At 50.3% G+C, this 13,378-nt stretch overlaps 1 protein-coding gene across 1 annotated transcript in view; it reads right to left on the bottom strand.

Annotated features, from left to right (window-relative positions):
* The window catches only part of RAB17 (RAB17, member RAS oncogene family), a 32,026-nt gene extending 20,503 nt beyond the window's left edge, over positions 1–11,523 (bottom strand). The window contains exons 1-3 of the mRNA XM_065413009.1: positions 11,439–11,523; positions 5,630–5,699; positions 5,319–5,454 (exon numbers count right to left, since the gene is read on the bottom strand). Of these exons, the coding sequence (XP_065269081.1) occupies positions 5,319–5,454; positions 5,630–5,699; positions 11,439–11,523 (291 nt within the window). The remainder of the gene's footprint in view (positions 1–5,318; positions 5,455–5,629; positions 5,700–11,438) is intronic.
* Between the last annotated feature and the right edge of the window lie 1,855 nt (positions 11,524–13,378).

Here is a 13,378-nt window from a genome sequence, read left to right as displayed (position 1 = left end):
AAATCTCTTCTTCCAGTTAGGCAAAATGTGCCACTGCAGCTAAAGCACCAAGTCAAGAGTCTGTATTAAAAGTATCTGCCTCGGAAGCGGCTTAACTCTGTCTGGTTTTTAATCTGGCTCCATTGCTATTTTTCTCATTGTCCTATTTATTATAAAATAATAAATGCAAAAGCTTTGTTAGTGAGATATTACACTAAACCTCCAAGGCAGGACTAACTTGTCAATAGAGCTGGAAGGAAAATCTTTCCGGAAGGAAAGTGGTTTTTCAAACAATACAGTACATCTGCGGGAAATGTTTATATTGTTTGAAATGTTTTGCCAAAACAAAGGAAAAGTGGATTTATTTTAAATGGAAAAACTTCTGACTTCCAGGCTTTTTCCTTCCTTTCTTTTCCCCTTTCCATTCCCTCTCCCTCTCTGTAGAAAAGAAAAAGGGAATGGAGGCAACGGGGAGAGAGGATTTTTTTTTTTCCTGATTCAATGAAAAATCATATTTCTGAGAAAATTCTGGGTTTTTTTCTCTTGAAAATTTTCACTGAAAATTTACCTTCCCTCCCCTCCAACCCTGCTTATTAATATTACACACTCAGGCTTGGGTACCATATGGGGGGGGGGAGGATGAAAGTGCCTCCCAGGAGGAGTTTATAGGGCTGTCCTTCTATAGAGACGCACACCATCTCTTGGGCCTGGTCTACACTACCCCCCAAATTCGAACTAAGGTACGCAACTTCAGCTACGTGAATAACATAGCTGAAGTCGACATACCTTAGTTCGAACTTACCGCGGTTCAGATGCGGTCCACACGCGGCAGGCAGGCTCCCCGTCGACTCCGCGGTACTCCTCTCGCCGAGCTGGAGTACCGCAGTCGACGGCGAGCGCTTCCGGGATCGATTTATCGCGTCCAGACCAGACGCGATAAATCGAACCCAGAACTTCGATTCCCAGCCGCCGAACTAGCGGCTGGGTGTAGACCTGGCCTTGGAGTGGTAGATGAGATCACTTAAGTTAGAGCCACTATTCAAGGTGGCCAGCAGGGGGTATGTAGCCAGGAGGTAAGGGGGGTGGGGGGACGGAAACACAGACAGTCATGAATTTACCCAGAGTCCGGTGGCCTGGTCTCTGTGTGGAACAAGCACCAAAGGGATGAATCTGGTGCCCCATGCACTCTGCCTCTTCCACTCTTGGTCACCCAATTTGGGCAGAGCTGGGTCCTTTGCTAGTGCTAGCACCTTGCACTTCCTGAGTTCCCTCACTGTTCCCATCCCCAGGAGGAGGATCCACTATGGACATGGTCTCTGGGCCCTCACTTCCCCATTAGTGGTCAGCGTGAGGCAGGGGACAGACTGAACCTAGCGCGATTGTGGACGCAGGCTAGGCAGGTGGCTCCTTGCTTACTGTCACGGAAGAGCTTATTAAATCTATGGGTTGTGCTTGCACACAGCTTTGTCTAGCCGGAACCAGGCTTGTATTATCATCCCTTGTTCTCACCACCTTGCTATTCTGTTTCTTTCTGTGCTAAATGACTGGGGTTTAAGCTCGGGTGGAGCAGAATTAATAACACCTGGCTCTTACATAGAGCTCTCATCAGTAGATCTCCAAGCACTTTACAAAGGAGTATCATTATCCCCACTTTACAGATGGGGAAACTGAGGCACAGGGGGACATGATTTGCCCAGGGTCACCCAACAGCCCAGTGGAATAGAACCCAGCAGCCAAGCTGGCCCAGGTGTCCTGAGTCCCACCACTGGGTTCTGTCCACTAGGCCAATTAAGAGTTGACTAAAGATCAGGGAATAATGCACCCCCCAAAAAAGTCTGGCCATTTTCTTATGGAAATTACAGTAGGGGTTAAGCTTACTAGCACCAGGTAACGTGCTGAATATTTTAAAGGCCCCCTTCTAAGAGAGAGATGGGAGATGTAAATACTACTGTTCACGTTCCAAGGCATGAGAGACGGCTCCTGCCTCCTGGTTTTCTGTATGTATTTCTCATCCTTTGTTTTACCTGAATTGCAGAAGTATTCCCCTCCCCCTCTCCCTCCCCCCTCCTTTCCCCCCGCGCTCTGACAGGAGCACTTCTAAAGAGCCGGGAGAACCAAACACCAGCCCACCTGACAGCGGAGCAGGGAAACTCTGACAATGCTCGGTTCCAGTGTGACAAGGCATCTGAGAGGAAAACACTAAACAACAAAGCTACCCCTGCTACCTCTCATTACTTAAGCTACACTGAGGCCATGTCCACATTAGAAAGCTTGCACCGGTATGACTAAAATCAATCTGGTTACCTCACAGGAAACCCCAAATTTAGATGCGCTTGAACTCATTTAAATATGGAGATATACCTATCTCATAGAACTGGAAGGGACCTTGAAAGGTCATCGAGTCCAGCCCCCTGCCTTCATTAGCAGGACCAAGTACTGATTTTTGCCACAGATCTCTAAGTGGCCCCCTCAAGGATTGAACTCACAACCCTGGGTTTAGCAGGCCAATGCTCAAGCCCCATGCAGAATGATTTTCACTATACCAGCTGCACTAATGCAGCAAGTTTTCTAATACAGACAAACGCCTAAAAGGAAAGAGGGGTTAGATGCCAGGAGAAACTACAGAGCTGCCTCAGGCTTTACAGAAAGTCTCTGCAACTGGTTAGCTCACTAATTTAGGGAGAAGGGTAGGGAAGAGTGGCAGTGTTGGGGGAACTGTCCCTGAACCAGCAAGCCCCCCAAACAGAAGAAAAGGGGCTGCCCGGTGATTGCTGAGATGAGACGCGTGGACGGATCCCATAAGAAAGCAAGCCGAGACCATGGCCAGACTGAAGCCAGGCTGAGCAGGCTCAGAGACTAGGGAGAAAAGGTGGTCAGCTGATGACCCCTTCGTCCACTGCACAATCCTTTGTGTTAACAATAGTGACTTGGAGTTTTTTCTGACACTCGCCTGTCAACAGACCCCCACAGACAGGCTCAGCTACAGCTTTGACTCAGCTAAACCCTTAGCCCTGAGGCTGCTGTCATTTGATTCCTGTTAGAGAAATCCGCCTGCCTGCACACTGAAGTTAAGAGGATTAATTCATAGGTTTGCAGGCTTAAGGCTAGAAGAGACTCTTAGATCCTATCACAGGCCATTAAACCTCACCCACTTACCACTGTACAGAACCCAGTAACTTGGGCTAGACCAACCCCACACTACTCTTTCTGGGTGCAGGGTGTTTGCCTGTCTTAAATTCAATCACCATTGATCTGATCATTCAATTGCTGAAGGAACAGACTGTATTGAAGCCTCCGAGCAGGGATGCGGCAGCTTGAACAGTCTGAACAAGTGTTTTACGGCTTTTGCTGAAAGCCTGTGAGAAATGGAGTGGTCGGCTATCCTGGAATGCAATGTGGTGAGTGGTGGTTTCAACCACTTCACAGTAGTGATGTGAGGGGGTTGCGGGGAGGGGAAGGTTTTTACCGCTGAGGTGGTAATGATAAAAGAGAATTTGATTTTTATCTACTCGGAGAGTTGGCTCTTTTGTCTTTAAAGAACACCAGTCAAAATGGGCTCTTGTGATGACACGGTCTCTGCACGGTTTCTTTTTTTTGGGTACGTCTTCACTTACATCCGGGTCCGGATGTAAGCAATCGATTTTCTGAGTTCGATTTATCGCGTCTGGTTAAGACGCGATAAATCGATCCCGGATCGATCCCGGAAGTGCCCCGGATCGATCCCGGAAGTGCTCGTCTTCGACGCTGGTACTCCAGCTCGGCGAGCGGAGTACGCAGCATCGACGGGGGAGCCTTCCTGCCGCGTCTGGACCGCGGTAACGTCGGACTAAGGTACTTCGAATTCAGCTACGTTATTAACGTAGCTGAATTTGCGTACCTTAGTCCGAAGTGGGGGGGTTAGTGTAGACCAGCCCTTTAAGATGCCGTTTCATTTAAAAGCCCCTTTGTACCTATGGCCAAGCCTTTGAAAATAGGAGCCTAAAGTTAAACTCCTAAAATCTGTCTTTAGGCACCTGCCTGACTTTTGAAAGCGCGGAGCACCCAGCTGCTCCCATGGTTGCGCCGCGCTGTAGAAATCCAGGCCCCTGCATTTAGATGCCTCAGTACAGGTGTGGGAGGCTAATTTTAGGTGCCTATTTTTGAACATTTTAGCTGAGGTGGTTTAGGTCATCTTTAGGGTTCAGCGAGAGTTTAAAATGAACTGCTGGCAGGGAGGTGCCTAACTCTCCTGGACTTTCACTGGGAGTCAGGAACCTATCTGCCATTGGTGCCTTTGGAAATCTTCCTCCTTAAACTACAGGGACAGACGTCTCATAGGAAGTGCTGAAGCTGATGCTGAGTATACGCAAATGGTCATTGCTAACACTTACTTTTACCTAAAGATCAGCTTGGGATCTGAGGGTCTAAATGGGAAGGGGACATTTCAAGGCTTAAAGACATTCCTGGATGGTATTGTACCAATGTAGGGCCTGAACCATTCTCACCAAAGCCACTGGAAGTAGGACTGGGCCCTTATTCTTGAAAGAAAATGTCTAACCCAAATGACAAAGAGTCCTGTGGCACCTTATAGACTAACAGACGTATTGGAGCATAAGCTTTCGTGGGTGAATACCCACTTCGTCAGATGCATGCGTATTCACCCACGAAAGCTTATGCTCCAATACGTCTGTTAGTCTATAAGGTGCCACAGGACTCTTTGTCGCTTTTTACAGATCCAGACTAACACGGCTACCCCTCTGATACTTAACCCAAATGAGTTATAGAAATAGTCTCACTTTATTGCGGGATTATCTTGGGACTCCTGAGGTCTGAGTCTCATCTGTGATGGAGCCCTGCATTCTGATAAACCTTCCCCGTCATTCTTTGAAGCCCTGCTGGGAGTGGCAAGCCTCCCCCCCCCCCCCCCCCCGACACCCAAACTCTGCCCTCTGAAAGAAGCTGAAAGAAGGACGCTGCCTTTCTCCACAGTAAACCCAGCTCCTGGTCAAGCAGCGCTTTGGGGCTCAATGAAGTTCTTTGCCTCTTTCAACCCTAGGGTCCTTGAGACAGGGCCTGGGTCTCCTCGGTGCAGTGCTCAGCACTCAACTCACGCTAGGCAATGAATAATCCAAAAGAGCTTTCCCCTGAAATTAACCAAAGATGCACTGCCCTCTCAGTCAAGTGCAGTGACGGCCCATTACACACACCTTGACCTGCAGTGCCCACATTGCTAACATACCCAAAGGTGCTTTAAAAATTAAATGTGTGCAAGTACATCACCTTCTCAGCCTGCTGCAGGTTTGGTTTCCCCATCCCCCCACCTTCTGCTCTTGCAAGGTATTGATAGAGGAAGAGCTCACCTTTTTAAACATTGCTTTTCTTCTAGGTGGGTGGGGGGTGGTCTTCAATCCATTGAAAGTTTGAAACAATGCTGGCTGGGAAGCAGCGGTAGCAGCAGGGCTGGGCAGGTGCTCAAACAAGTTAAATCCAGGCAAACTAGAAAGTAAAAAGCACACCTCTTGAAACTCCCCACTGAGAGCCAGGTACTTTCACCAGCACGCTGGTTGCTCCTAAAGATCAACACACAAACACAACAGTGCTTGGTAAAGTTTAAGGTCCACTGATTCAGCAGCTAGTTGATTTGCCTTTAAGAATGCAGAGCCATAAAAACCTGTAATCAAGGTGAGTTGTGATTTGAGTGGAGCTGGCCTCTGCTCCGAAGGGCGGAGCCCTGCGCACGCCTGTGAAATGCTGAGGAGAGTGATTCTGCTGGTCTGGGTTCCCTTCCTTTCTACAGTTTCATAATCCTATTCCTTTCTGACTTTCTGCTAGGTCCTGCAAGTGTTGTGTCCGCCCCTTGATTTCTTGTTTCCATTGTGATTCGCGATCATGTAACATCCTGCTTATACAAAAGAATGACTCACTAGTTTGAGGGCAGCAGCCCTGGGAATTCAGGAAGTTGTTAATATTCCTAAAAATCTCCAGGCCTGATCCTTGGACCTGCTGAGCTGTGCTCAGTGCAAGGTGGGGGAGGGGGAAGTGTTCCATTCTCAGCTTCAGAAATGATGGAACAGGCCCCTTAGGTCCACTACAGAGCCCAAGATCACCTGTATTCTCGCCACCCTGGGCATAGGTGCTGGAACTAGGGACGTGGGGGGTGCAGCTGCACCCCCTGGCTTGAAGTGGTTTCCATCATATACAGGGCTTACAATTTGGTTCAATGGCTCTCAGCACCTCTGCTATACAAATTGTTCCAGCACCTCTGCCCCTGGGATGGCCAGGAATGGGTGAGGTTAGGTGTTATTTCTCATCTGTGCATCTATGCTCTGTTCGTGCCCTTGTGCCAGGAGATGCTCTGGCCAATATGCAGAGCAATTCCAATTTGCAGGGATGTATTTTCTGCTTGCTACGTGGTTGTGAATAGCAAATCCACTCTCTTTGCAAAGAACCAGAGAGGGTGGAACGGAGGTGGAGACAGACTCTAAGACTTGGATTTTCTTGCTTCCTTTTTAATTAAAGGAATGACTAGTTACTCCAGGCAACTGGAGCCTGCTTGTTCACAGAGAAAGAAGGCTCTTGTCTCTCTCAGGGAGCCTAATATAGCAATAGTGAGGAAACCACTGCCCATTAATGTAATGGCATATCCTGCATCGAGAATGAGAAGAGACAGCAAGGATTGCAGCTGGTGTAAACAAGCATCTGTCAGTGTGGACAACGCTTGCAATTTTAGCACAAGTCTCATGATGACGTTCGGTGTCTTTGCCTTCAAGCCTCACCTCTCGGAATCATGTAATAACGTGATAATCTGATTGGTTTTGTTTTTAAGCAAGTTTCTAGCCCTTGTGGTTATGGAGAAAATTTTGAAAACATGAGCCCTAAAAGCTGGAGAAAAACCAATTAAAATCTCGACATTTTAAAGCCAATCTTGTGATTTTGGGGGCCTGATTCATTGGATCTCTGTTATAGCCAAAGAAATGCACAGTAATGCCATTGTGGGTGCTGAGGAATTACACCAATGTCATTCAGAGCTGGTCTGTATACCAACTTGCACCAATATAACTAAATCTGTTTCCTATAACTGAGTGGGTTATTTTGGCACAAATCATTCCCTGGCCACTCTTATTTCTGAATCAAAGTGACTAATGTCAAATTTTTACCAACTTAACTAAAGCGATTTAGCTCTCTTTTTTTTTTTTTTTTTTTTTCTTTTCTGAAACAAGTGTGTCTACACACAGTTTGGTACCAAAATAACTGAACTGGCTCGAATTATTGTTGTTTTGGTGTGAATCTGTGTGTAGATGGGCCCTGAGAGCTGACTCTGACCCGTCTGCATAGAAGAGGTACCACTGGAGGCAATGAAAGCACTACACTTCCAAGTGGAAACTACATGGTGGGTGCACTGTGGCATTTTCAGAGCACTCGGGCTTTCAGTTCTGACCATCAGTTTCAGGACTTAAAGATGCCACATCCCCTCTCTTTCTCCCCTCCCCCCACCTGCATCAACAGGAGGGGGAACTTGATGGGGCCAGCAGTGAAAGGAGGACAGTCCTTTAGTAGCAAGAGAGTGGGAGCCTGGAGCGCTGGGCCTGGTGCAGGACCTGAAGCCTGAACCAAAGGCTGTGAACCAAAGTTAGGCCATGTATTAAAGCGGATACTCACAAGTTCACTGTCTGGTACGTGAACTTGGCAAAGTTGCTGCCAGTGTTGTTAAAACACAGGCATTCCTAAGAAGTACTAGGCACTAGCTATTTACGTAAGTACATTCCAGAAGGCTAGTACAGATATATAGACAATATAGTACAAGATAAGGTGATTTGAGAGAACAATGAAAGGACGTGTTTTGTCTGAGATATCAGGAACAAGGGGAGGTAACAAACAGATGTCATGAAACATGCAAGATGGTATGAAAGTTGTTTAGCCTGGTTGTTTGTCTCGGTCTATAAATGTTGGGGTATCCCACCCTAACCCTTTGTGTGGCGGAGGGGACAGCAGAGATTCCCGCTGCTAACTGAGCTGCTCCTTGCCAAGAGGCGCTCCTGTTAAAGGAGTTGTGCAAGTCATTAGGATTGTGCCTTGAGGGCAATAAACCTGGTCGAGTGCCTTTGTCACTGAACCATGCCTGTGGTCTTTCTCTAGGAGTAACATCAAAGTCTGCTGAATTAGCAGGCTGTGCTCTCTGCTAGTGATGATCACACCGGAGCACCCAGGAGAGGAGCACTGAGTGGCTGTAACAGCTTAGCAGCCTTGACACCATGCAGCAGCAACATTATTCCACCCTTGTAGAAGTCCCTGTGGCAAAGGAGGGAGACACTCACCAAGTCATAATAGGTAAAGCCTCCCCCTGGGAGTCTCTGGTACCCATTGGCCAACTGGGGGACTGATTGGCCAGCATTCTCCAGCTCCCAGGATTTAACTCTGAGCGGGAGCCATATGGAGTCTCTTTCAGCTCCGTTCCAGCAGCCATTGGACCCACACAAACGAGGAGTGGGAACCTAGCCTGACAGATGCTGCAGGTCTAGCTGATTGCCTCTGTAGGGTCAGGAAGGAATTTTTTCTCCCATGGGCCCACTGGCAAAGGACTAGGGAGTTTCTTCCCTTCCTCACAGCCCCTTCAAGCCACAGTGGGGTAAGTAGGAATGTGCCTAGTACCATAGGCGCCGACTCTGTGGGTGCTCCAGGGCTGGAGCACCCACAGGGAAAATTGGTGAGCACCCACCTGCAGGTCCCCGCCCCAGCCTGCCTCCACTCCACCTCCGCCTCCTCCCCTGAGCGCGCCGCCGTGTCCTGCTTCTCACTCCCTCCCTCCCAGCGCTTGCGCCACGAAACAGCTGTTTCGCGCAGCAAGCCTGGGGGGGGGGGGGGTGGAAGGCGGCACACTTGGGGGAGGAGGCGGGGCCGGGGTGAGGATTTGGGGAGGGGTGGAGTTAGGGCGGGGACTTTGGGGCAGGGGTGCAGTCGGGGCGGGGCCAGGGGCGCGAGCACCCCCGGCACAGAAAAAAGTTGGCGCCTGTGCCCAGTACCTAACTGAGGTACCGGAGTGGAGTTGTTTCTTTGTCGCACCTTGTGGCTGGTTTCCAGTGTGGTTAAGAGAAACCAATGAACGGTTCCCAGAGATAAAAGGCCTGGGATTTTGGTGAGTGGGCCTTGGGTTCGAGTGATAGGGTGAGACCTTGTGACCTTTGTAGGCCATGGTCAGACCTTGTGTCCCTTGCAAGCCGAGGTCCCCACCCTGCTGCACCCTCTATCCCCCTCGGCGTGGAGGGGAGGGTGCTAGGACACAGAGAGAGCTGAGTTCTGGGGGGTAGGCTGAGGAGAGCCCGTATAACCCATCATGTGGGGTAGGAAGGAGCCCTGTAACCCTGGCACTAGTTGTGGGTTATATGATAGGAGCACTGGAACCCCCAAACTCCCCTATTATTTTCCAGGTTAGTATTGTCTAGTGATAGGCCTGAACCAAACTGTAGTGGAGTTTGGTATTTGAATTTCACAGCTCGTTTTTATCTGACAGCTCTCATACTTCAGGGGCAGGAGGTCCTGAAATTCAGATTTGGATCCAAAACCAAATTTTGGCAGGGATGGTGTAGGAACATACTGCTTGCTGCAACTCATACTCATCACTGTGAGGAGGCTGATTTAGCACCATAAAGTATGGGTGCTTGCCCAACATTTATGCCAGCCATATTTTGTGATTTTTGCCAAATTGTACAAGAAATCTTGCAAGAATGAATGTGAGAGAGAAGGCGGAGAGGGAGCCTTTGTTCTCCCATAATGCAATAACAAGGGGATATTCAGTGAAAACTGATGGTAGCAAATTCAAAACCAATAAAAGGAAACATTTTTTCCGTTCAGTGTGTCATTAGACACTGGAACTCATTGCCCCATGATGCTGCTGAGGCCAAGGATTTAGTAAGATTCAAAGAGGGATAGAATATAACAAGAATCTCCAGTTATAACAGTTAATGCAAACAAAGCTTTGGATGAGATGCTTCAGGTTTTAAACCATTCTGTAACCTATGGTATAGAATAAGACCTTCCTGGGACCAGATTATAACACAGCTGCCTATTCTGGGGTTCTTGCACTTCCTCTGAGATGTCTGGAGCTAGCCACTGTCAGAGAAACGATATTGGACTGCATGATCTAGTCTGGCAATCCCTGTGTTCCTAGAACAGATTGATTCCTGGTACTTGATGTTTCTGATTGGGTCAGATATTCTACAGCCTCTCTTGCTAGTACATTGGCATTTTTCTTCTAGTCTCATCTGGAGCACAAGTAGGAGGGGACTGAAAAAGTGGGGGAGAGGGAAGGATTTTTGAACATAAAAAGGGCTCAAAAAATAAAAATATCTGCACAGTAAATAGAATTCTTCTTCGAGTGATTGCTCATATCAATTCCAATTAGGTGTGTGCACGCCGCTTGCACAGTCGTCGGAAAGTTTTTCCCCTAGCAGCACCCATCCGGTCGGCTGTGGAGCCCCCTGGAGTGGCGCCTCCATAGCGCTCTATATATGATCCTGCTGACCCGGCACCTCCTCAGTTCCTTCTTACCATCAGTCGGAACTGTGGTATCTTGCTCAGCAAGCTCTCCACGTTGCCCTAGCTTCTATCTACTTTAGTGTTTGTTTTCCTTAGTTAGTTTAGTTAATAGTTAGTGTAGTTTTAATAGTTCGCTGTTGTGGTGGGGGGTTCCCCTCCAACCCGACCGTGCTCTCCCTGGGGACTCAGGGCATGCCTAATTCCCAGGGGTTCAAACCCTGCAAGTCCTGCAACAAGCCTATGCCAACGGCGACCCCCCACAACGCTTGCTTAAAGTGTCTGGGGAAAACGCATCAGGCGGATAAGTGCAAAGGGTTTCTCCCGAGAACAAAGAAGGAGCAGGACTTTAGACTGAAACAGCTCCTCATGGAGGCAGCACTTAGACCGCAACCAGCATCGGCGCGGCAGGACCCAGCATTGGTGCGTAGTGCCCCGGCAGCAGTGGAGATGGCACCGTGGAAGGACTCTGGACGAGACCCGCAGCACCGCCATTCTCTGATGTGGAAACAGTCGCAGATGACTCAGCACCGGTCCCATTCCCTGGGGGAGAAGCGGCACCGGAAACAAGGGAGGAGTGGTTCCTGACTTCGGGACTCAACCCCTTGGAATCAGCCAGTGGGGCGCATCCCAGGGAGGAGCCCCCAGTGCTGAAAACTTCAGAGCCGGTACCGTCGACTTCGGACCTCAAAGGGGGGCCATTGAGTCTGGTGCAATTGGACTCACTGTGTCAGGTGGTGCAGGTGGTACAACTGCCTTCCACCCCAGACACATTTGAGGCCATGAGAGACCTCATAGACAAGATGGCACCGCAGTCCCTGGCCCTTCGCACCAAGCCCCCGATGCCACAGCGTGCGGCACTGTCCTGTGGAAAGCCTGCAATGCTCCGCCCCTCAGCACCACCAGAGACAAGATAACGCTCGGAGTCCCAGCACCGCTCGGAGTCCTGCCAATGCTTCCGTTCGCAGTGTTGATCGCCATCGCGCAGCAGGTCCCGGTCCCAGCATAGTCCGTCTTGGCACCGTTCCAGGTCATCGTGCAGACCCTGTTCGCGGCATCACTCCCCAGCCTCGCGGCACCACTCTCTGGCCCAACAGCGCTCAGCACTGCCCTGGCCCTCGCGGTCTAGGTCCACATCTTCGGGCTTGAAGACAGGGTCTAAAGTCTTGGAGCAGGCCCGATGCAAGCCGGCGTGGGCCAGACCAGATGGATGTGGCACTATGGCCCGCACAGTGGCAGGGGCCAGCCCGGTGGCCATTTTGGACCCCTTGGCCATACCACCAGGCCCAGGGCACCCAGTCCAGGGGCTCCCCTTCGGTGGCGTCTGAGGTCAGGCTCCCAGAGGCAGCGGCCAGCTGTCCCACCCCGAGCGGTGCAGAGGAGTTACCAGTCCTACCATCTCCCCTGGAAGCCACCCCTGTTCCTGATCCTAACCTTGGGGTGGCTGACCCTGGACTAGAGGCAGGACAGGAGGTATAAGAGGACCAGAAAGGTCAGGAGGACCCAGTTCCCCCTGTGGCCTCCTTGTCTTCCTCCCCGGACGAGGCTGTGGCAGGCATCTCCGCCTCCAGGCCTCCCCCTATAGATAGCCATGCCCACAAGGAACTCCTACGCAGGGTGGCACAAAATATGAATCTGCAGGCCAAGGAGGTGGTAGAGTCTGAGGACCCTATGATGGATATCCTGGCACCAGAGGGACCATCTGGGGTTGCTCTACCACTCATCAAAATTATCCAGGTCAATGCAAAGACCATTTATCAGACTCCGGCCTCCATCTTTCCCACTGCCAAAGGGGTGGAGAAGAAATATTTCATCCCCTCTAAAGGGTACAAATACCTATTCACACACCCACCGCCCTGTTCCCTGGTGGCGGCTGCAGTGAATGAGAAGGAGAGGCGGGAACAGCAAGCCCCAGTGCCTAAGTCCAAGGACACCAAGCGCCTGGATTTATTCAGCTGCAAAGTATACGCCCCAGGGGCTTGCAACTCAGAATTGCCAATCAGCAGGCAATCCTGAGTAGATACAACTTCAACTCCTGGAACTCGATGCTGAAGTTTAAGGAATTGATACCAGCAGAGTCCAAAGAGGAGTTTGGGGCTATTGTCGAGGAGGGCAAGGCAGTGGCACGAACCAATTTATAGGCCTCACTGGATGCTGTGGACTCGGCGGCGTGCTACTTTCACATACCCATTCGCCCCACGCACAGGCAATTTCTAAGATTTGTGGTTGACCACAGACGCTATCCGTTCATGGTGCTTCCATTCGGTCTGTCAACAGCCCCCCCCCCCCGAGTGCTTACCAAGTGCATGTCAGTTGTAGCAGCCTTCCTTCACAAGAGACAGGTGCAGTGGACTCGACGACTGGCTGCTCAGGGGGCACACCAGGGAGCAGGTGGAATCTCAGGTCAGGTTCGTCAGATCCACTTTCGAGAGACTGGGCCTCCTCCTCAACGTGAACAAGTCAAACGTGTCTCCGTCCCAGAGAATAGGGTTCATCGGAGCAGTGCTGGACTCAGTGCAGGCAAGAGTGTTTCTGCCAGAGACACAATTCCAAGCCATGTCAGCATCGTTCAAGGCCTCAAGTGATTCCCGACCTCTACAGCAAGGATTGCCTATGTCTCCTCGGCCACATGGCAGCCTGCACTTATGTGGTCCGGCGTGCCAGGCTGAGGCTCAGGCCCCTGCAACCGTGGCTTGCGTCAGCCTATTGCCTGGGACGTGACAACCTGGACTTAGTAGTGACGGTACCAGAGCACATACTCGAGTCCCTCCAATAGTGGCTCGACCCTTGGAGGGTGTGCGAAGGAGTCGCCTTCAACAGCCCCCCATCCCTCCTTGTCCCTGGTAACAGATGCGTCGGCTCTGGGTTGGGGTGCGTATTTGGGAGATCT

The sequence above is a fragment of the Emys orbicularis genome, chromosome 11 (genome assembly GCF_028017835.1).
Source record: "Emys orbicularis isolate rEmyOrb1 chromosome 11, rEmyOrb1.hap1, whole genome shotgun sequence".
NCBI lineage: Eukaryota > Metazoa > Chordata > Testudines > Emydidae > Emys > Emys orbicularis.
This window is presented reverse-complemented; position numbering and strand designations above follow the sequence as displayed.